This window comes from Salvelinus namaycush, chromosome 30 (genome assembly GCF_016432855.1).
Source record: "Salvelinus namaycush isolate Seneca chromosome 30, SaNama_1.0, whole genome shotgun sequence".
Lineage (NCBI taxonomy): Eukaryota > Metazoa > Chordata > Actinopteri > Salmoniformes > Salmonidae > Salvelinus > Salvelinus namaycush.
The window spans coordinates 17,145,639-17,171,099 of NC_052336.1; the positions used below are offsets into that span (position 1 = coordinate 17,145,639).

The 25,461-nt window shown below is 41.7% G+C and overlaps 1 protein-coding gene across 1 annotated transcript; it reads left to right on the forward strand.

The window, feature by feature from the left end:
- The first annotated feature begins 1,719 nt into the window (after positions 1-1,719).
- Positions 1,720-6,979, forward strand: LOC120024949 (26S proteasome non-ATPase regulatory subunit 7). The gene is made up of 7 exons (XM_038969336.1): positions 1,720-1,899; positions 2,378-2,469; positions 2,568-2,660; positions 2,754-2,851; positions 3,002-3,082; positions 3,356-3,447; positions 6,251-6,979. The coding sequence occupies exons 1-7, from the start codon at positions 1,826-1,828 to the stop codon at positions 6,687-6,689; spliced, it is 969 nt and encodes a 322-aa protein (XP_038825264.1). The 5' UTR covers positions 1,720-1,825; the 3' UTR covers positions 6,690-6,979.
- The last annotated feature ends 18,482 nt before the right edge of the window (positions 6,980-25,461 follow it).

The window sequence follows — 25,461 nt, forward strand, 5'->3', positions numbered from 1 at the left end:
GAGATACTATTTGATAAACGTTTGAAGGTTTCTATTGATTTGACAGTTACATGTTTTTCACTTATGCCACCTGTTGAAGTATGATAACTATCAGTTTAAATAGATATACAGACTTAAAAAAAAAAAAAAAAAAGCACTTATAAAACACAATGAGCTTCTTGAGTGGAATGAATAATGATATGCTTATAAATCCTAACAATGGCCAAGAGCAAAGTTAACGCAGCAGCAAGGTAATTGCAGAAACCTGTTTGTTGATTGGGGCATGACTGTAATATTGGGTGTACTGCACTGTACTGTAGATCTTGTGAGTTATGTGAGACTTTTTTGTTATTCATGTCATATGTACCCTTTAGAAAGTTTCCAGGTTTGAAGATAGACATTAAAGTAAAGATTGGAGGATGGCACACTCTGACTTCTGCCAGAACAAATCCCGACATCATTGGACATCAAATCAAATCAAATTGTATTGGTCGCATGCGCAGAGTACAACAGGTGTAGACTTTATAGTTAAATGCTTACTTACGAGCCCATTCCGAACAATGCAGAGACCTAATCATAGACCGAATCTCACCACTGCACTCACCACATGCATCCTAAAATAGCCATTCACATGCCATGGTCTACATCTGTGATTGATCATTACTTTCTCAGTGCATTGAGTTAATCAACAGCAAATGTTTCGTCAGTTGTTTCACATTCACAAGTTCATTACTCTTTCTATAAAAAGAAAACAAACTTCAAACAACCTGTGGCCTTAGTGTTTATGACCGTGTCCTTGGGATTTAATGCTTTTATTGGCCCTATGATTTTGCTGATAATCAGGCCTCTCTCACCCTTCCAAATACTTTCTGTTCAGTTCATTTAAAAAAAATAGTTTGACCAGTAGGCTAAATTTGAAGTAAAAAGTCAATACAGTAGGCCAGCAATAAAATAGCTCCCTGCCCAGCTTGTAGCAACCTAAGGATTTATACAGAGGGTTATAAGTAGTTTATAAACTGTTCATTATTAGTTTATAAGGCACTACCCTAACTCCTCCATCACAAGAAACCTCATCAATCTTTGTAGAAAACACCATACAACCAAAATTCTAAATATTATGTGCAGTTAGATAGCACACACAGGGTGAGGCATGTCATGCACACAGCATGTGGCAACTACTACTAACCTTGGATGAGCATGAGGGTAATGAAGTTACCAAGGGCGGATTATTATTAACTCTGAAGAAACGCGAGAAGAGAGTTCACTATAAAGTAAAGCCCCAACTCTAAGAGCTACAGCTATAACGATGGAAAATAAATTAATATACAATTTATTGATTGATTTGTCCACCAAGATCCATGTCTGTCTGGTCATCACGAGTAACATTGAAAATAGGTCAAATGTCTAAATTCAAAAGCACTTACATGCTAGAATCAAACTATGACAGGATGGGACAGTGTGTAAGAGTTATTTCTGCGTTTACAGCCCTCTAGTGTTAAAACCAGGGACAGCCCAACCCATGGAGGAATCCATGCTAAAAAGCTTGAACTGCAACTTCACAATGATTCTACACAAAGTATATTCTGGACTCGTTCGATTAAAAAAATTGCTTGTCAAATTCATTTAAGATATTTCGCCTAACATTTTTTTAAAGGGTATTCAAATCCATGCAAAATGCACGTTAGAACCCAAACGGAGCATTTTTTCTCAGTTTTGACAAATCCATACCCTTTGGCTCTTGGTCACATGACCCTACGCGAAGGATTGTGGGATTGTGGAGCACTGACAGTGGTTGTGGTTCTCTATCGCGAAAATATTTTCTATTGAATTCAATTCACACATAAACATGCCGGAGTTGGCTGTTGAGAAAGTTATTGTCCATCCCTTGGTGCTCCTGAGTGTGGTGGATCATTTTAACAGGTAACGGATTCGAATGAGCTAGACAGTTGTTGATGATTGTTCAAAAATGTGGACTCACTGTTGTTTCCCAAATAACTACAGTTTAGCTAGTTATAGTAGCTAACTAACGTTAACGACTAGCTAGTGACAGTAAATTAACTTAGAGCAATCAAGCTAACGTTAGCAAACTAGCTACTATGTAGCTAACTAGCTGATTCACCTCGGAAGGCTCTGATTCACCTAATGCTATCCAGTATAGCTAGTAGCTAGCTAGATACACAAGTTCTCATATTACACAAATGGCAGGTTTCCTCAACGATTAGTGCATCGTTTATGCACTGTACTAGCTATTGTAGCTAGCTAACGTTAACCAGCTTGTAACGCGTTAGCTCCATCCGCGCTCTCTAGTCAGGGATGTCACTGTCACAAGTGTGCAATACAGGCAGTTCAGAAACTCTGTCTGTAGCTAACAGCCTACGCTTGTTCTGTATTTGATCAGAATCGGTAAAGTTGGAAGTCAGAAGAGGGTTGTGGGTGTACTTCTCGGCTCATGGCATAAGAAGGTTCTTGATGTGTCCAACAGCTTTGCAGGTGAGTTTCCTAACGTGACCTATTTCTACAACCACAGTCCATTATTTGATTACACTCTGGTTTCTTGTTGATCTGGCTGATCCCCCCCCTTCTTCCAGTGCCGTTTGACGAGGATGACAAGGATGATTCTGTGTGGTTCCTAGACCATGACTATTTGGAGAACATGTACAACATGTTCAAGAAAGTCAATGGTAAGTCTCGAGTTCTTTGTAAATTAGTATGCATTTTCATAACACTAGATTTTACTCTACAATGTGATTGAACATGTATTCCCATTGTTTCAGCAAGAGAAAGAATAGTTGGTTGGTATCACACGGGCCCCAAACTACACAAGAATGACATTGCCATCAATGAACTCGTGAAGCAATATTGTACCAATTCTGTAAGTATAAGTACAACACTTTAGTTGAATTTAATACAAAATGTTGATGTAATTTTTTACTTAGCAATTACATATTACTACGGATGTTACTGATATGAGTAAACATACTATGGTACAAAGATTTTAATTTTATTTTTTGGTTGTTTATAGGTTTTAGTCATCATTGACGTGAAACCAAAAGACCTGGGTCTACCAACAGAGGCCTACATATCTGTGGAGGAAGTGCATGATGTATGTTTTTAACAGGGGAATTATTGAATGAATGTAAAAGTGGAACTACAATTCTCTATTACCTCTGCAACAAAGGTTTATGCTGCATGTCAGTTTTACATCTACCACTTAGTGAAATCGAAAAATGATAGGATTAGAAAGAATGTCACTGTACAAATCAAAGTTTGTTTTGTTGTGGAGCAACGGATGCCTTTTGAGCTTTAATGTTGAGGAAAACTGACAAACTCACTTGAGAAGAAGGTCTAATGGTTGTAACATTCCTTTTGTTTTTAGGATGGCACTCCAACGTCCAAGACTTTTGAACATGTCACCAGTGAGATTGGTGCTGAAGAAGCAGAGGAAGTGGGAGTGGAGCATTTACTCCGGTAAGACATGACCCATGCATGTGGTCAATGTGTTTGTACTTGTCATTTGTCTTGAAGTTCAATATGTAAATGACTGTCGTTCTTGTATTATTGCTCATAAGTTTTTCAGACCAGACCTGGGTTCAAATACACGTATATTTGAGTATCTGGTACTGAAATACTTTTTTTCTGTTTGAGTATTTTCAAATACACAGCCCAAAACAAGTACTTTCATTTGAGTATTTGAATGGTTATTTGTATTTAAAAAATAAAAATAAAAAATTGTATTTGAAACCATTTTCAAATACTATTTTCAAATACCTGGGTTAAGTACATGGGTGTGTATTTGAGTAAGTGTATTTTCAAATGCTTTCCAAGTGTATTTCTAAATATACTGAACAAAAATATAAACACAACATGCAACACTTTCAAAGATTTTACTGAGTTACAGTTCATATAAATAAATCAGTCAATTGAAATAAATTCATTAGGCCCTAATCTATGGATTTCACATGACTGGGAATACAGATCTGCATCTGTTGGTCACAGATACCTTTAAAGTAGGGGCATGGATCAGAACCAGTCAATATCTGGTGTGAACACCATTTGCCTCATGCAGCGTGACACATCTCCTTCGCATAGAGTTTATCAGGCTGTTGATTGTGGCCTGTAGAATGTTTTCCCATTCCTCCAGCGAAGTTGCTGGATATTGGCGGGAATTGGAACACGTTGTTATACATGTCAATCCAGAGCATCCCAATCTTGCTCAATGGGTGACATGTCTGGTGAGTTTGCTGGCCATGGAAGAACTGGGACATTTTCCTCTTCCAGGAATTGTGTACAGATCCTTGAGACATGGGGCCGTGCATTATCATGCTGAAACATGAGGTGATGGATGAATTGCACGACAATGGGCCTAAGGATCTCGACACAGTATCTCTGTGCATTCAAATTGCCATTGATAAATTGCAATTGTGTTCGTTGTCTGTAGCTTATACCTGCCTGCCCATTCCATAACCCAACCACCACCATAGGGCACTCTGTTCACAACGTTGACATCAGCTCATGAAACATGGGAGTAACACTTTACATGTTGCGGTTATATTTTTGTTCAGTGTACACTAAAATATTCAATATTCTTTTCAAATAAAATATTTCTGAATACGTACAGTACCAGTAAAAAGTTTGGACACACCTACTCATTCAAGGGTTTTTCTATATTTTTACTATTTTCTACATTGTAGAAAGTAGTGAAGACATCAAAACTATGAAATAACACATGGAATCATGTAGTAAGCAAAAAAGTGTTAATATCAAAATATATTTTCAATTTGAGATTCTTCAAAGTAGCTACCCTTTGCCTTGATGACAGCTTTGCACACTCTTGGCATTCTCTAAACCAGCTTCATGAGGTAGTCACCTGGAATGCATTTAAATTAACAGGTGTGCCTTGTTAAAAGTTCATTTGTGGAATTTCTATCCTTAATGCGTTTGAGCCAATCAGTTGTGTTGTGACAAGGTAGGGGTGGTATACATAAGAGAGCCCCATTTGGAAAAAGACCAAGTCCATATTATGTAAAGAAACAGCTCAAAGAAGCAAAGAGAAATGACAGTCCATCATTACTTTAAGACATGAAGGTCAGTCAATGTGGAAAATGTCAAGAACTTTGAACGTTTCTTCAAGTGTAGTCGCAAAAACCATCAAGTGCTATGATGAAACTGACTCGTGAGGACCGCCACAGGAAAGGAAGACCCAGAGTTACCTCTGCTGCAGAGAATACATTAATTAGAATTAACTGTACCTCAGATTGCAGCCCAAATAAATGCTTCACAGAGTTCACGTAACAGACACATCTCAACATCAACTGTTCAGAAGAGACTGCATGAATCAGGCCTTCATGGTTGAATTGCTGCAAAGAAACCACTACTAAAGGACAACAAAAAGATGAAGAGACTTGCTTGGGCCAAGAAACACAAGCAATGGACATTAGACCGGTGGAATCCTGTCCTTTGGTCTGATGAGTCCAAATGTACGATTTTTGGTTCCAACCGGCGTGTCTTTGTGAGACGCAGAGTAGGTGAACGGATGATCTCTGCATGTGCGGTTCCCACCGTGAAGTATGGAGGAGGAGGTTTAATGGCGTGGGGGTGCAACGATACGCCATCCCATCTGGTTTGCGCTTAGTGGGACTATCATTTGTTTTTCAACAGGACAATGACCCAAAACACACCTCCAGGCTGTGTAAGGGGTATTTGACCAAGGAGAGTGATGGTGCTGCATCAGATAACCTGCCCTCCACAATCACCAGACCTCAACCCAATTGAGATGGTTTGGGATGAGTTGGACCGCAGAGTGAAGGAAAAGCAGCCAACAAGTGCTCAGCATATGTGGGAAGTCCCTCAAGACTGTTGGAAAAGCATTCCAGGTGAAGCTGGTTGAGAGAATGCCAAGAGTGTGCAAAGTTGTCATCAGGGCAAAGCGTGGCTACTTTGAAGAATCAAATCTATTTTGATTTGATTAACACGTTTTTGGTTACTACATGATTCCATATGTGTTATTTCATAGTTTTGATGTCTTCACTATTATTCTACAATGTAGAAAATATTAAAAATAAAGAAAACCCCTTTGAATTAGTATCTGTGCCCAAACTTTTTACTGGAACTGTACTTTAAATGTATATGAAAGTAATTGAAAAACTAGTATTTGAACCCAAGTCTGATTCTTACCATAAAAATTTAAGGCCAGTTCTTCTACCAAAAAGGGAAACAGGTTGACTTAAAACATGCAAGTCACTAAAATAAAATGTTTTGTATCTCTATCCAGAGACATCAAGGACACAACAGTTGGCACCCTGTCTCAACGCATCACCAACCAGGTGCATGGCCTAAAGGGCCTCAACTGCAAGTTAGTGGATATCAAAGGGTATTTGGAAAAAGTTGCAGCAGGTAAGCTGCCTATCAACCACCAGATCATCTACCAGCTGCAGGACGTCTTCAACCTGCTGCCTGACGTCAACCTTCAAGAGTTCATCAAGGCATTTTACCTCAAGACCAATGACCAGATGCTGGTGGTTTACCTGGCTTCACTCATCCGCTCCGTGGTTGCTCTTCACAACCTCATCAACAACAAGGTCGCCAACCGAGATGCAGAGAAGAAGGAAGGACAGGAAAAAGATGACAGCAAGAAAGAGAAGAAAGAGGACAAGGATAAGGAGAAAGAGAAGGGAGACACTAAGAAAGATAAGAAGAAGGAGAAGAAATGAGGAAGCAATGGTCATTTCTGACTACAGACTGACTTTGTTTTCGTTCTTCCCACCTGTCAGACACTATCTTTTTTTTTTTATTAAGAAGACCCTCTCATTTTCATAATGGATTAAAAGAGTGAAGGGAATTGGCCATTTGTTTGTCTACTCCACATAAGTCTAATCATTTTTCATTCTTATGCAGCTCATTTGGTTAATGTTGACAAAATACTAGTTTGCTATGGTTCAAAACTATTTTTATTAATTTCACAACAAACATGTTACTAATACAACATTGGAATTATCTTGTATCCTGCTCTCCTCCTCATTGTTGTCTCCTCACATGTTACCATAATAACCATACATATGTGTATTTGTGACAGAAAAGTGAGGTAACAGAAGGAGCTGTTATTTTCTCCATCTTTTTAAAGCTTTGCAATAGATCACAAAACGGTACAAATAGCCTCATTTATGCATGATATATTAGATAACTAAACAGCTAGAGGCAACAAGTCAACAAAATGCATCACTGCATCACTGCTCCTATGAAGCAACAGAACTGAAAATGACAGCTCCCTGTGAATACATACAGAGTGGTACACCAGTACTTAGAAGTAATCATCTATGAGGATATAGTGGAGAATCCTCTGTTAGTTGCTGAGGCAGCCATGCCATTCTCCTTGGGGCTGTCACTGTCTTCTCTCTTAATTTTGATTCCAAGCAAGCTGCAGAGCTTCATCAGCCTCAGATCTACTATCTCCTCCTCTGAGGGCTGTGGAACAGTGAACAGACAGCTCAGAATGGATAGCCAAGTGACCGCCTCAGTCAAAATGTATTGAGATATTGGTCCCTGTTGATTCTGATACAGTGAGGGAAAAAAGTATTTGATCCCTTGCTGATTTTGTACGTTTGCCCACTGACAAAGAAATGATCAGTCTATAATTTTAATGGTAGGCTTATTTGAACAGTGAGACAGAATAACAAAAAAATCCAGAAAAACGCATGTCAAAAATGTTATAAATTGATTTGCATTTTAATGAGGGAAATAAGTATTTGACCCCTCTCCAAAACATGACTTAGTACTTGGTGGCAAAACCCTTGTTGGAAATCACAGAGGTCAGACGTGTCTTGTAGTTGGCCACCAGGTTTGCACACATCTCAGGAGGGATTTTGGTCCACTCCTCTTTGCAGATCTTCTCCAAGTCATTAAGGTTTCGAGGCTGACGTTTGGCAACTCGAACGTTCAGCTCCCTCCACAGATTTCCTATGGGATTAAGGTCTGGAGACTGGCTAGGCCACTCCAGGACCTTAATGTACTTCTTCTTGAGCCACTCCTTTGTTGCCTTGGCCATGTGTTTTGGGTCATTGTCATGCTGGAATACCCACCCACGGCCCATTTTCAATGCACTGGCTGAGGGAAGGAGGTTCTCACCCAAGATTTGACGGTACATGGCCCCGTCCATCGTCCCTTTGATGCATTGAAGTTGTCCTGTCCCCTTAGCAGAAAAACACCCCCAAAGCATAATGTTTCCACCTCCATGTTTGACGGTGGGGATGGTGTGCCTGGGGTCATAGGCAGCATTCCTCCTCCTCCAAACACGGCGAGTTGAGTTGATGCCAACACTTTCACCCAGTTGTCCTCTGAATCATTCAGATGTTCATTGGCAAACTTCAGACGGGCATGTATATGTGCTTTCTTGTGCAGGGGGACCTTGCGGGCGCTGCAGGATTTCAGTCCTTCACGGCGTAGTGTGTTACCAATTGTTTTCTTGGTGACTATGGTCCCAGCTGCCTTGAGATCATTGACAAGATCCTCCAGTGTAGTTCTGGGCTGATTCCTCACCGTTCTTATGATCATTGCAACTCCACGAGGTGAGATCTTGCATGGAGCCCCAGGCCGAGGGAGATTGACAGTTCTTTTGTGTTTCTTCCATTTGCGAATAATCGGACCAACTGTTGTCACCTTCTCACCAAGCTGCTTGGCGATGGTCTTGTAGCCCATTCCAGCCTTGTGTAGGTCTACAAACTTGTCCCTGACATCCTTGGAGAGCTCTTTGGTCTTGGCCATGGTGGAGAGTTTGTAATCTAATTGATTGATTGCTTCTGTGGACAGGTGTCTTTTATACAGGTAACAAACTGAGATTAGGAGCACTCCCTTTAAGAGTGTGCTCCTAATCTCAGCTCGTTACCTGTATAAAAGACACCTGGGAGCCAGAAATCGTTCTGATTGAGAAGGGGTCAAATACTTATTTCCCTCATTAAAATGCAAATAATTTAATAACATTTTTGACATGTGTTTTTTCTGGATTTTTTTGTTGTTATTCTGTCTCTTACTGTTCAAATAAACCTACCATTAAAATTATAGACTGATCATTTCTTTGTCAGTGGGCAAACGTACACAATCAGCAGGGGATCAAATACTTTTTTCCCTCAATGTATATTGATGTTAATTTTACATAGTGTAAGATTGATGCACAGTACCTTGTGATGTATTTGCTCTTGAGTGAACGCCACCAGGATGGACTGAGATGAACAGGTTCAGAACCACAAAGGTCATGAATATAATGCAGGAGCCGATGAGGAACGCACCAAGCACCGGGTTGTAATCAAGAACCTGGATTGGAAGGAGATGTTACAGAATTTAATCACAAAGCTACCATCATGACTACATCAGTAATCGGGAGTCTAGTAGAGCTGTCCTACTTTACTAACCTCGTCATAGTTGAAGATGCCCAGTTGCAAGCTGACCATGGTCAGAGCAGAATCCAGGAGAGTCCTATATGAGTACAGCTTCCAGCCATACATCAGATTAGACTGCAGACAGAGAATGATCACAGTTTACACTCACACTGCAAGTCGAGGGGACACCCATCATACACAAGCATAACATCACATAAGAAGAGGATGAAGTTGGACAACTTCTAGGTTAGGCGTTTCAGAAAGACCCTTACAGCGATAGAATAGGCCAGGAACATAATGGTGATGACCACAAGGAAGCCTGATATGTCAGTCCAGGCACGTTGCAGTGTGGCTGTGATCATGTGTAGCTTGGGGTTGAGCCTCATCAGATGCCACAGTTTGACTGTAGCCAGTAGCACCAGGAATGCGATCAGATACCCCAGCACTGCATCTGCTGTGGCTGTCTCATGGAAACTGGCAAACCTGGATAGAGAGAGAAGAAGTTGAACATCATACAGGAGCAACTGACCAACAATAGGGATAGCAGACTAGCGAAAGAATAGCAGAAACTCATGATAGCCCAACCCAGTGTGAACTCACTGGTCTTTATGGTTGTGGTAGTACTCCATGTCCCGGTTCCCTAACAGGCTCCTCTTAATGAAGACAGACAGTGCGCTCCAGCTCAGGAGGATGATGGCGAGCTCCAGCAGGTTCCACTTTGTTTTGAAGTAAGCCCACTTCTGCTGCTTCATCAGCTTTCCATGTGAGGAGAGGAGAAGAGTTAGACTCAGGAGGAATTCCGGAAGCATTGTATCACTGCCTTTATATTCTAATATAGAACAGCATAAGAAAGCTGTGTAAAGAAAGGTTTACTTGAACATGAATGTAGTAGAGGATAAAGAGGAAATAGATGACCTCAGAGGCCATAACAAAGATGTGGAGTCCACCGGTGGACTGGTATAGTCAGACACTGCAGCTCACTGCGAAACTGGAACGCTCCTGAGAGAATAAGACAGGTGCTGACAATCTGAGGTTTGGATGCCTTTAAATACTTACTTTGTGCTGTGTTCATGGAGTGATTTAACAACTGTCTCACCTACAGCTGTGGTCTCCAGCATGAGTGTGACAATGCAGAAGAGATTGGCATTGTACACTGTGAACTCTACAAAGACTGCTCGGATGAACAAATCAAGCCAGGTGTTGTCAAACAGATACTGAAGGGTACTGCAGGGACAGAATACATGGAATAATTAAAATACACCCTTCGATACACAGGGCCGGACTACAGCCTTTGGGGACCGGGGCACCAACCTCCATTATATAAATTTGCTATGGCATGATAATTGTGATCAATTTGAAGCATTGGTAATTATGAGCTTACCTGCTAGCGTTCTGTGAGTCAGGGCCCAGGTCCACCACAAACCCCCCTCCCCTGTAGAGAACCACACTGCCCCAGATGGGTTGGGCTCTGAGTAGGGCCTGGGTTTGGTACTGCCAGGGGCTGCGGAGGGTCTTTGAAGTGTTTTCACTCGCAGAGCGGTTCCAGCCTGGCCCATAGGAGCCCATGTCCTCCACCTCCCATGAGTATGGAGCATGACAGTCAGGTACAGCCTGGCGCATTGAGCGGGTGATGCCGCAGAAGTTCTTTTTTATTACATTTTTTTATATTTAATTTTACCTTTATTTATACAGGTTTTTCTCAATGAGATAACATCTCTTTTCCAAGAGAGACCTGGTCAACGCTCCTAATGCCCATCTTCTGCACCCTCATCTGGCGAAGACGGGCATTACCAACCAGTTTGGAGTTCCCATCTTCTGCACCCTCACCTGGCGAAGACGGGCATTACCAACCAGTTTGGAGTTCCCATCTTCTGCACCCTCACCTGGCGAAGACGGGCATTACCAACCAGTTTGGAGTTCCCATCTTCTGCACCCTCACCTGGCGAAGACGGGCATTACCAACCAGTTTGGAGTTCCCATCTTCTGCACCCTCACCTGGCGAAGACGGGCATTACCAACCAGTTTGGAGTTCCCATCTGTGATGAAACCTATAACACAGCATGCAAAAGATAAAACGCTAGCACGCTTTCACCTATACAATTTCTCTATAACTTTTCATAAATGAATGTTCTCTATGAAATAAACATTATTTTTTAGAGAATGCTACCTGGGTAGTCTCCAAAAAGGTTGCTGAGAAGAGAGGTATTTGCACACTGTGGGAGGAGGGGTACTGGTAGAAGCTGCATGTGCTATCCCTCCTGACAGCCCAGACTACTTCAGGGTCATCTGTGGACAAGATGGTTGTAAAAGTTGAAAACAAGCTGTATCTAGTCTTAGCTATCTCATATACAAGTAAACACAATATCTGTAACAATGAATAAGGAAAGTAGAAAGGATATATTGTTATGCCTGAGATATGGAAAATCAGCTTGTATTTAAAACACCTGGGTTTCGACGCTCCCCCTCAATCTTTGGATCCCCATAATCCTTCAGATTTTCTTCAGAACGAGAGCAAAGAAGTCTGCAAAACCTAGCACCTGTGTTAGGAAATCCACAAAGTAATACCCAGATTACAGATACATGCTGCAGGGCATCTTACATTGTACAGTATGTATTGTACTGTAGGTCTCACATTCAGTGGCTGAGTGATAAAGAGACTCTCAAAGAAAGACACGACCATGGCGTCCTTCCCATAGGTCAGCCCATACATCATGGTGAAGTATCCTGATACTCTGCTGGTGGCTAACACCAGTATCCAGCCGATAAACACAACCCACCAGGGCAGCCCGCCATGCTTCTTACTGCTGGTGTCTACCTCACTGCTCTCTGCTGGGCTTTGGCTTTGAGCCATCTGGTCCCCTCCCAGGCTGGAAGAGGTGAGGTAGGACTCTATCAGTCCCTTCATGCCCTGGACCTGCTACACTGCCCGGCAGTAGTTGTCTGGGTTGGGGAAGCGAGAAGGTCCCAGTAGGCTCAGCTCCTTCTCTACATGGCGTAGCTGCCTGTACAGATACTGGCTGTTGGTGCTCCTTTTCTGTCTCCCATCCCCAGTCTTCTCAGGGCTCCCACACAGGCTGGTCTCTGAAAACACAGCAATTATTGATTTTATTTATTTCATTATTAAAGTGTCTTGCATTTTCAAAATGCCCAGCCCACATGGGCTTGTAGGAGCACTGTATCTGCAGTAGCAAAGAAAATAATGATATATTTGCACGCATACAAACTCCCCAGTTAAATTTAAACTGCTCCTTTCATATTTATTTTGATCCTGACAAACTCCCCAGTCCCTGCTGGTGACAATTATACCCATAACATGACGCGGCCACCAAAATACTTGAAACTACAAAGGGCTTCACTCTGTGTTATATTTGACCAAAACCTGTCATTTTTAAAGGTAAATTTCTTTGCTTTATTGTATTGCAGTATTACTTAACAGCCTTGTTGCAAACAGAATTTATGATTTAGAGTGGATTTTTTCACTTTGTCATACAGGCCAGTAATCTGGAGTGAATGTTGTTGATCCTCTGTATTTTCAAGTATTGTGGTGGCAGGATCATGTTATGGGTATTGCCAAAGACACCCCGGAATGGCTTTCCAATAGGCGTTGAGTGTTCCTGGGTGATCCAGTCTAAGTCCTGACTTAAATTAGCTTGAAAATCAGGGACAAGGTTTGAATATTGTTGTCAATACATTTACTGAGCTTGAACAATTTTGACAAAACCATGTACAAAACATTAGGAATAAAACATTAGGAACACCTTCCTAATATTGAGTTGCACCCCCTTTTTCCCACAGAACAGCCTCAATTCCTCTGGGCATGGACTGTACAAGGTTTGTTAAGCGTTCCACAGGGATGCTGGCCAATGTTGATTCCAATGCTTCCCACAGCTGTGTCATGTTGGCTGGATGTTCTTTGGGTGGTGGACTATTCTTGATACACACGGAAAACTGTTTAGCATGAAAAACCCAGCAGCATTGCAGTTCTTGACACACTCAAACCGGTGCACCTGGGACCTTCTACCATACCCCCTTCAAAGGTAATACAATATTTTGTCTTGCCCATTCACCCTCTGAATGGCACAATGTCTCAATTGTCTCAAGGCTTTTAAAATCCTTATTTAATTAACCTGTCTCCTCCCCTTCATCTACACTGATTGAAGTGGATTTAACAAGTGACATCAATAAGGGATCATAGCTTTCACCTGGATTCACCTGGTCAGTCTATGTCATGGAAAGAGCAGGGGTTCTTAATGTTTTGTATACTCGGTGTAGTTTATCTTGATGTATCTTCCATGCTTTGGAAACAGCATTTGTAACCAGGAACACTTATTTTCTAGATAAGCATTCCAGTTTCTCTTCACATCTAATTTCTGGTTTCAGTTGTTGCATTTTATCAAACAAGGTTACTCTTAAATTATCATGTACGTACATGTAAATCAAAATGTAAATGTAAAGTACAGTTAATTCTCAACCTCCCCTGAATCGCCCCTAGCTGCTCTTCTTCAATTATTGCATTTAACCTACTAACCTCAATTGCCAGAGGCAGTATCCCGGTTCTCAATGTGGCAAACAGGGGTCTTTGGTTTCTTGTAAGGTGAGAGGTGACATAAGGTTCTGGATCCTAGCTGTTTTTAATCTGGTTATAAATTCTGAGTTTTGGTTTAAGCCATATATCATATGATTATCCTTTGGCTGACTGACAACAATGATTAAACTTTGGCAACTATATACTGTAAATATTGCATCTCTGGACATACTACCAGAACATGTTATCAGATCAACCAGCAGTGCAATGCAGACTGACTTCTCCCCCGATTGCTCAGTGTGGCCGGGCGGACAGCTCTAAGAAGTCTTGGTGGTTCCAAATTTCTTCCATTTAAGAATGATGAAGAACACTGTGTTCTTGGGGACCTTCAATGCTGCAGAAATGTTTTGGTACACGTCCCCAGATCTGTGCCTCAACACAATCCTGCCTCGGAGCTCTACAGAGCTCTACCTCATGGCTTGGTGTTTGCTCTGACATGCACTGTCAACTGTGGGACCTTATATAGACAGGTTGTGCCTTTACAAACCAGGTCAAATCATTTGAATTTACCACAGGTGGACTCCAAGTTGTAGAAACATCTCAAGGATGATCAATGGAAACAGGATGCACCTGAGCTCAATTTCGAGTCTCATAGCAAAGGGTCTGAATACTTATGTAAATAAGGTATTTCTGTGTTTTTTTTAAATACATTTGCTAAAGCTTAAAAAAAAACAGATTTAGCTTTTTTATTAGGGGGTATTGTGTATAGATTGATGAGGATTTTTATTTATTTAATCAATTTTAGATTAAGGCTGTAACGTAACAAAATATGGAAAAAGGGAAGGGGTCTGAATACTTTCCGAATGCACTGTATTAACAGCTTTGCTACTGTGGCGATGAAAACAGGCTGACTCTTGATTACGAATTCTGTTAAAATTGTGTACTTCTTTTACCTTGATGACAGTGTCTGGCGACAGTGTCTGGCGACCCAGGTGTATCTCTCTGTACCCAAAATAAACACAACACATGCACATGTATATTTCTAAACACTCAGTGTTTGTTCATTATGCTTCACAATAGTTCTATGTCTCTGCCATTTACAAGAAGTCAGTTCAGGAGGTTGATCACCTTGTGAATTGCCTTGGTGAGGAATCTGCGTCTTGGCTATATATTGCTTGTCCTTTGGGTAGTCTTTATACCCCAGCAACAGTACAAATGGTATGTCCTCTGAGGGCTCCATCTTTAGCACCAGTGTTATGTCTGGTGAAGGGACGTCGATCATCAGTGTGCTGTAGTTTCCCAGGTCAAGGATTGTGCTGTTCACCTGCCCGCCTTCAAGTCTCGGCAAGAGGATCTGAGAATCATAGAAGATGTTGTAATATATACAACTGTAATCATAATTCTGTCTACTTGATCATATAGTCTTTAAAGTATAAGTCTTGGACATTATCTTAGAAAATATACTGTAAGTCTTGGACATCAAGGGCTCTCAAGAGAAAAGCTCCACTAAAATTGGTACACATTTGCAGCATTCTGACCTCAGTCTCCTCAGACAGGTTCTCCACAGGGAGTGCTGATCCATCCTGTCTGGTGAGAGACACAGACCCCATGGCACCACGGATGTTACCCCCCTCACTCCAAGAATAAGGGTTGTTCTCAAAACTCAGCATCTGTAAAAATAAGGAAATGATGAGACAAGATAATGAGGGTTAAAACCGTCCACAAAAGACAGATAGACAATTACTATATGAACAATTAACCAAATGAAACCCCCCCCAATGCTTGACAGAAAATAAAAATAAAACACTTTCACTGCCGTATTCACTTGCATGATAAATCCCTCACTAACCTCCACACATTCACTCGCAGACATTCACACTTTCTCGCACATCCACTGGTTCATCTGGAGAAAGGACATCAGCACCCAGGGGAGGGAAGGAAAAGCTTGCAGAGGAGCTATCTGGGATGTTTATAGACTGCATCTGAATGCTATTTGGAGACATCCTAAGAGAAGAGTGCATAATATACTGTAACTCAATATTGAGGCAACTTAACAGTAGCATTTTGTTTTTGAGATATTGTATTTTAAATACAAATTACATATCTCAAATTACATTTATGTGACAGGCCTTGCATTTTTTATTGTAATGTTTCCACTCCAATGCTCTGTCTCTTACCTGTTAGCATACACACTGATCTCAGGGCTCTTGATAATGGCAGGCTCCTGACCAACCTTTTAGCCATTTAACAGTGCACTCTGCACATTGTCCATGCTGTTAATGAGAATCTTTGAGACCTTTCTCCTTGAAAGACAAACAAAATGCAGTAGTCCTGAAAAGTAATCATAGTTCATTACTGTCATCAGGGAACTCAGTGAAGCTATATATATCACCTGTGTGCTTGCATTTGAAGAGACTCCCAGGATATTGCTGGCTGCCTCTACAATTGGTGTAGCTGCCTGCACCATCTCTTCTCCACCATGCTCACTGACATTCATATAGAGGAGGGAAGAGCAGAGGTCTGCCACCAGGGAGCTAGCTTCTAGCTGGAAAAGATCCACAACACAACATAGACCATTGGGAACTAAATCTCCGCTCTCTTCCAGCAATACATGTTTGGGAAAGATTATGTTTCCTTGCTCCCATATCCAAGTGTACCTGAGCAGCGGAATTGACCTCTTCCCCCCGCTTGGTGATCCCTGCCACTGCTCTGGCCGTCAGCTGCACTTCCTGAGGAGTGTTGTTGGGGACATTCTTCAGCACTGCAGTCATGGTGCTCAGCATCTGTTATCGCAGCTGCAACATCAATCAGAATACCTCACAAACATCCATCTAAAGAGACACTTCCTTTTGTCTTGAACTTCATACTAATTTATCGTAACTCTTTTAGTTTAGTGTAATGTCTTACTTTCAACAATACACAGAGTCCCTAGACCAGGGTGGGGGGCACAAAAAATGTGAACTCATCATGAGGAGCTGCAGTGGCTCGCGGGTCTGCGTACCCTCATCCATAGCCCCACATGCAGTCAACTGATTTTTGCATTCAATCCATTTCTGCAGTTAAACTACTTATGGCTCTTAACTAAATGCATTACACCAGTAGCGAGGGCCAGCCCTAGTCTTTTGGGGGCCCTAAGCGAGACTTGGCTTTGCACCTGTTGGGACAATTGTTTTTACTGGTCCCAGTCTTGACTGGTCCCTGATTTAGCAGCCAGGGGCCCTAAGTGACTGCTTATGTCACTTATGCCTGGATCCAACCCTGATAAGTAGTTTATTAACTGCTCATTATTAGTCTTTAAAGGCTTTACAGAAAATATAATAGTTGGGGCTTTATTTTTGGAAATTGATCCACGGAACTACAAAAGCGGTTTGCCAGTTGCCCATCCCTGGTGTAGACATTCCTGGCATCAAAGCCCATGCTCCCTATGACCTTAGCATATTACCCCATTCTCACCTCCTCCCTGACACCTTTCTGATCCTCACTGGAGCCCTTATTCAGAATGTCGGACACAGACTTGAACATCTGTCCCAGGGTCTCCCCAGTGAGCAACCCCTGCTGCTGTAGCTGAGCGACAGTGTTCTCAACCACAGACTGCAGTTTCTCCACAGAGGAACTGGAATTGGATGGCCACACCTTGGGGGAAAACAATCAAATGAGAGCTCCAGATACTACATTATAAATGTGAGCTCTATGGAGCAGAAAGGCAGGACAGATTCCATACATTAAATAATTAAGTAAATGATAGGATTTTTACTTGATGACAAACCTCAGTGTGTCACGCCCTGACCATAGAGAGCCCTTGGTTCTCTATGGTGTAGTAGGTCAGGGCGTGACTAGGGGGTGATCTAGTATATTTATTTCTATGTTGGTGCTAATGTGGTTCCCAATTAGAGGCAGCTGTTTATCGTTGCCTCTGATTGGGGATCATATTTAGGTAGCTATTTCCCCACCTGTGTTTTGTGTGATATTGATTGTTTGTTAGTGTGTTTGGGCACTACGTCCTCACGGTCTTTGTAAGTTTTGTTATTTTTGTTTGTTAGTTTCACTTAAATAAATATGTGGAACTATATTCATGCTGCGCCTTGGTCCGCTCATTTCCAAGATCGTGACACAGTGGTGATTGTGGCATTGGTTTTTCTATGCCAATTTATTAGAGTTACCACCATAGACAGACTGTAGTTGTAACTGTTGTTCCCGAGAGGTAGGAAGATTGACTTGACTTCCTTTCCATAAATGCAGTGCAAATGTTTATCTGAAATTTAAATAAATATTATATCAAGTATTTTCATACAGTGGATGAAGCTTCATCTGAATACAGGGAACTGAATTTTAGATTTTTGATTCACGGTCCTACTATTCAACATCTCTGATAGGGGAAAGTGTCTTGAAATAGACTACATTGTGGACAGATTTCAGACAACTCACCTTTGTCAGTTTTGATACAATATTGGCATTTGCCTGTGGAGCAGGAGGTTGTTGCACTGGTGATATTGAAAGCATCTAGAACTGTGTCTGACTGAGGGGAAATTATACAGGAAGGAAGGCTGGTGATGGTAGTTGGGGCTGTGATTTCAGGTACAGTTACAGATACAGTAGTAATTGCCGGTATGGTGGTAGCAGCCGGTAAGGTAGTAGCTACCAGTGGGATGGTAGCAACTGGTATGGTAGTAGCAGCTGGACGAGTAGTAACAGCCGGTAGGATGGTGGTAGCAGCCGGTAAGGTAGTAGCAGGCAGTATGTTAGTGGCAACAGGTGCAGGTGTTGCAACACCTGGTATCTGAATGGTGTACTTGACAATGCCAGATGTCGTCTTACCTACAACAAAAAGTTGAACAGGTTATATTAATATAAATTTGTTAATTCTGTAAATGTTGGTCTGGATGTACAATATTTACTCTAAATATCCATGATCAAGTGATACACTACCTAAAATATAACACATTGGCCCACATTACAATGGCTAATTTGACATTCTGATGTCAAGTTCAACATAAGTGATGCTCATCCTACTATTATCTGTTACTAAAGCACATATAACAACACATACTCTAAAATCAGTGAATACCTACCATACGCTATCACATTGAGATTCAGAGATCTGGACTGTGCATTTTTCAGATTGTCACCATGTATTCATTGCCACCATTTATTCTGTGTAGCAGTGTTCTTTGCTTTTTTGTTTCAGTGTTTGAGGTCTCCCTAGAAGAAATTATCTCAAAATTAAATATGTTGCCTTCATAGACACTGTCGTTGTACAGAATGACTACAGCTTTTATACAATCGAACTTCACATGCATACATTTCGGTTACTTATTATGCTTATGTGACAAATTACAAATTAATGTGTGTATGTGTGTTCAAACACCTGTTTGTTTGTGTGCATGTCAGTGGGGTTGGTTAATAGCAGAAGACAGTTCCGTCTGGACTAATAAAGTATATCTAAACTTAAATTAGACAACATAAGTTCTATCTGTTCATGCACTGAAACCACTATTCATAAATATGCCTGTGTGCACAATAGAGGAGTCTCAGACTTACTGTCAAAGTTCTTGTGTCCTCAACATGCCAAACTACTGTTGGGCAACTCGTTGTGGTGGTACACTCCCATTTTAGCCTTACATTGTTGTTAATGTTCACTGGGTTACAATTAGAACAACTAGAAGAATAAAGGTTAGCTTGTATCATACAATAGATCTTCTGGGACATAGATTACTGTAACTTAGAATTTGATTCAAATCAGCCAATTAGCTTCTTCGTTTGATAATGCAAACCTCTCTTAACAAACAAAATGGGCAAGGTTCACCAAAGGAGGCCACATCTGCCGTGGCCTGGCACGCCTGCAGCCCATGGCAGTCTCCTGGAAATAATGTACATGAAATAGAGATATGAGAGGTGAAGAAATAGAAGAGGAGAGTTTTCCATCATAATTGTCATCAAAATCATCATTAAGATCATCATCCACATTATCATTATAATAGACTTAATCAAGTGCTCTGAAAATATTAATCGTGTGCACACTGTTCAGAGGAAGGAGTATTATCAAATCAAATGTATTTATAAAGCCCTTCTTACATCAGCTGATATCTCAATGTGCTGTACAGAAACCCAGCCTAAAACCCCGAACAGCAAGCAATGCAGGTGTAGAAGCACGGTGGCTAGGAAAAACTCCCTAGAAAGGCCAGAGCCTAGGAAGAAACCTAGAGAGGAACCAGGCTATGAGGGGTGGCCAGTCCTCTTCTGGCTGTGCCGGGTGGAGATTATAACAGAACATGGCCAAGATGTTCAAATGTTCATAGATGACCAGCAGGGTCAAATAATAATAATCACAGTGGTTGTCAAGGGTGCAACAGGTCAGCAGCTCAGGAGTAAATGTCAGTTGGCTTTTCATAGCCGATCATTCAGAGTATCTCTACCTCTCCTGCTGTCTCTAGAGAGTTGAAAACAGCAGGTCTGGGACAGGTTGCACGTCCGGTGAACACGTCAGGGTTCAATAGCCGCAGGCAGAGCAGTTGAAACTGGAGCACCAGCATGGCCAGGTGGATTGGGGACAGCAAGGAGACATCAGGCCAGGTAGTCCCGAGGCATGGTCCTAGGGCTCAGGTCCTCCGAGAGAGAGAAAGAAAGAAAGAGAATTAGAGAGAGCATACTTAAATTCACACATGACACCGGATAAGACAGGAGAAATACTCCAGATATAACAAACTGACCCTAGCCCCCCGACACATAAACTACTGCAGCATAAATGCTGGAGGCTGAGACAGGAGAGGTCGGGAAACACTATGGCCCCATCCGACGATACACACGGACAGGGCCAAAAAGGCAGGATATAACCCCACCCACTTTGCCAAAGCACAGCCCCCTCACCACTAGAGGGATATCTTCAACCACCAACTTACCATCCTGAGACAAGGCCGACTATAGCCCACAAAGATCTCCGCCACGGCACAACCCAAGGGGGGGGCGTCAACCCAGACAGGAAGATCACGTCAGTGACTCAACCCACTCAAGTGACGCACCCCTCCTAGGGACGGCATGGAAGAGCACCAGTAAGCCAGTGACTCAGCTCCTGTAATAGGGTTAAAGGCAGAAGATCCCAGTGGAGAGAGGGGAACCGGCCAGGCAGAGACAGCAAGGGCGGTTCACTGCTCCAGTGCCTTTCCGTTCACCTTCACACTCCTGGGCCAGACTACACTCAATCATAGGTAGGACCTACTGAAGAGATGAGTCTTCAATAAAGACATAAAGGTTGAGACCGAGTCTGAGTCTCTCACATGGATAGGCAGACCATTCCATAAAAATGTAGCTCTATAGGAGAAAGCCCTGCCTCCAGCTGTTTGCTTTTAAATTCTAGGGACAGTTAGGAGGCCTGTGTCTTGTGACCGTAGCGTACGTGTAGGTATGTACGGCAGGACCAAATCGGAAAGATAGGTAGGAGCAAGCCCATGTAATGCTTTGTAGGTTAGCAGTAAAACGTTGAAATCAGCCCTTGCCTTAACAGGAAGCCAGTGTAGAGAGGCTAGCACTGGAGTAATATGATCCAGTTTTTTGGTTCTAGTCAAGATTCTAGCAGCTGTGGTTAGCACTAACTGAAGTTTATTTAGTGCTTTATCCAGGTAGCCAGAAAGTAGAGCATTTCAGTAGTCTAACCTAGAAGTGACAAAAGCATGGATTCATTTTTCTGCATCATTTTTGGACAGAAAGTTTCTGATTTTTGCAATGTTATGTAGTTGGAAAAATGCTGTCCTTGAAACAGTCTTGATATGTTAGTCAAAAGAGAGATCAGGGTCCAGAGTAACGCCAAGGTCCTTCACAGTTTTTTTTGAGACGACTGTACAAACATCAAGATTAATTGTCAGATTCAACAGAAGATCTCTTTGTTTCTTGGGACCTAGAACAAGCATCTCTGTTTTGTCCGAGTTTAAAAGTAGAACATTTGCAGCCATCCACTTCCTTATGTCTGAAACACAGGCTTCCAGCGAGGGCAATTTTTGGGCTTCACCATGTTTCATCGAAATGTACAGCTGTGTGTCATCCACATAGTAGTGAAAGTTAACATTATGTTTCCGAATGACATCACCGAGAGGTAAAATATATAGTGAAAACAATAGTGGTCCTAAAACGGAACCTTGAGGAACACCGAAATTTACAGTTGATTTGTCAGAGGACAAACCATCCACAGAGACAAACTGATATCTTTCCGACCGATAACATCTAAACCAGGCCAGAACTTGTCCGTGTAGACCAATTTGGGTTTCAAATCTCTCCAAAAGAATGTGGTGATCGATGGTATCAAAAGCAGCACTAAGGTCTAGGGGCACGAGGACAGATGCAGAGCCTCGGTCTGACGCCATTAAAAGGTAATTTACCACATTCAAAAGTGCAGTCTCAGTGCTATGATGGAGTCTAAAACCAGACTGAAGCATTTCGTATACATTGTTTGTCTTCAGGAAGGCAGTGAGTTGCTGCGCAACAGCTTTTTTTTTTTTTTTTTGAGAGGAGTGGAAGAGTCGATATAGGCCGATAGTTTTTTATATTTTCTGGGTCAAGGTTTGGCTTTTTCAAGAGAGGCTTTATTACTGCCACTTTTAGTGAGTTTGGTACACATCCGGTGGATAGAGAGCCGTTTATTATGTTCAACATAGGAGGGCCAAGCACAGGAAGCAGCTCTTTCAGTAGTTTAGTTGGAATAGGGTCCAATATGCAGCTTGAAGGTTTAGAGGCCATGATTATTTTCATCATTGTGTCAAGAGATACAGTACTAAAACAATTGAGTGTCTCCCTTGGTCCTAGGCCCTGGCAGAGTTGTGCAGACTCAGGACAACTGAGCTTTGGAGGAAAACGCAGATTTAAAGAGGAGTCCGTAATTTGCTTTCTAATGATCATGATCTTTTCCTCAAAGAAGTTCATGAATTTATTACTGCTGAAGTGAAAGCCATCCTCTCTTGGGGAATGCTGCTTTTAGTTAGCTTTTCGACAGTATCACATTTTTTGGGGGGATTGCTCTTATTTTACTCAATTAAGTTGGAAAAATAGGATGATCGAGCAGCAGTGAGGGCTCTTCGATACTGCACGGTACTGTCTTTCCAAGCTAGTCGGAAGACTTCCAGTTCGGTGTGGCGCCATTTCCGTTCCAATTTTCTGGAAGCGTGCTTCAGATTATCACAATGCCTATACTATTTGCCATTCATACATGAAGCACTAGCTTAAGCAATGGCTTAAACCTAAGGTCCGTATTTAGTGTAGTACTTTTAGATTTCATTTACGGTATTACAACCATTTAAAACTTGTATATTTTGTGGCTTTGCTTTCACTCTTGACATTGTACCAGCATCTGAACCTCTATTATGTTTTTTGTTAAGACACAAAGACATCTTTTGTGGTGCTTTGTGCAATGAAGTTTTATTGCTGCCTCAATGCATCTGGTGCCATTGTTGAAGCGGTGTGTGTTTTACAGTATTTGCAGTTCTGCTCTCTGCTTTGCAAATGCATGCATGTTCTACGAGCTCAATGTTCAAATATGTTTTGTGATAGCTTCTTGCTGAAGTGGAATTAAGTTGAATTGCTGCCTCTGTAACGGATGTGAAATGGCTAGCTAGTTAGCGGGTACGCGCTAGTAGCGTTTCAATCAGTTACGTCACTTGCTCTGAAACCTAGATGTAGTGTTGCCCCTTGCTCTGCAAGGGCCGCGGCTTTTGTGGAGCAATGGGTAACGGCGCTTCGTGGGTGTCAGTTGTTGATGTGTGCAGAGGGTCCCTGGTTCGCGCCCGTGTCGGGGCGAGGGGACGGTTTAAAGTTATACTGTTACATTGATGCTGTTGACCCGGATCACTGGTTGCTGCGGAAAAGGAGGAGGTTGAAAGGGGGGTGAGTGTAACGGATGTGTAATGTACTCTCCATGCGTTGTGTTTTCTCATAATAAATCACTTCGGCCAGTGGTCCCAGTTGAGCATCATTTATTTCTGTTGCTGTTGTTAAATGGGAAACAGCACGTTAGTTGTGCAGGGCTTAACAGTGTTGATGGCTGTCGATGGCAAAATCTGTAGCATGAAGACAACTGTGTTAGCCGTGGCTTATGTGACCATGACATCGGTGTATGCTAGCTAACACAATTATTTACAGCAATCATATGCCAAAGCACATCCCAGAAAGCCCCTCAATCCCTAACAGGTACCATATACCCATACATGTATAAAATCAGTAACGTACAGCAAACTTGTACACATTGTAAAATAGAAAATAGAAAACAGTATTCAGAACGTGACCTACCCCTTGCATCACATTTTCATACTGGGAAGACCTGACGTTCGCGATCTCCCCCTATCTGCAAGCGGGGCCAATCACAACACCCCTTATTGTCATCAGAGTTGAACTAACCAATAAGAATGCTTGAACATCAAATACACATTTCTTTAGAGGCAAGTGGAAACATAACCAACCCTGTTACACCTCTATTGAATTGCTGGGCCCTTTATTGAATCTGTGTTTGCTTTACAATATTTACATTTCTGCTTTTTACTTTAAGCAGCGTGTCCTAAAAGTGCAATTATCAAATACTGCACAGCAGGCAATTACTTTGACCCATTAAAAGCATTGTGCTTAAAGGCCCAGTGCAGTCTAAAACGTGATTTCCTGTGTTTTATATATATATTTCTACTCTATTAGGCTGGAATAATACTGTGAAATTATGATAATGCCCTTTTAGTGAAAGAGCTGTTTGAAAAGACTGCGTAAAATTTCAGCCTGTTTTGGTGGGTTGGAGTGTTGGCCTGCCTGGCAACATCACCAGGCGACAAATTAGTTAATAGACCAATAAGAAATATAGTTCAATCCAAACCTCTCTGCCAATAACAGCTAGTTTTCAGTTTTCCTCTCCCCACTCAAGCAACTCCCAGATAGTCCTTGCAAAATTCTTGCTTTAGAAATGGCTCTATGCTAATAAGCTATTTTTGTTACTTTTTGACCATTTGAATTGAAAACAATCACAGTAAGGTACTTAACTGTTACCCAGAAATTATTGGATATTGAGATAAAAATGGCTGCATTGGACCTTTAATGTTCTTACTCATACAATGTAAGAACAAGACTATTCTTGAATCAATAGTCAAACCAAAACATATATCAATATCCTGAGTGATGGACAAAATACACCTTGCACAATATTTCAACAGTTTTCAAAACATTTGACTTCACACCATACCTGTCATTGAATCTACAACATCTATCCAGGTACACTCCTCCTGTGTGGAGGTGGCTGAAGAAGCGGGACTCGTCCGGCAGTAGTGAACCGTCTTACGACCATAGAAGCTGTCATCAATCTCTATCACCTGACCAGAACCACACTGGAGCATACAGTATATACCTTGTTATTCTGCATACATGCACACACATATGCATGCACGCACACGCATCAAATATAAACCAAATTGGCATAATGACAAAGCAAAAACATTATTTTATTTATTTTTTATTTAATTCATTTAGAATAAGTCCGCAACGTAATAACATTTTAAAAAATTGAATGGGTCTAAGTACTTTCCGAATGCACTGTAATTGCGCTGAGACTCAGATGTTTCACATAAGACTACTTTT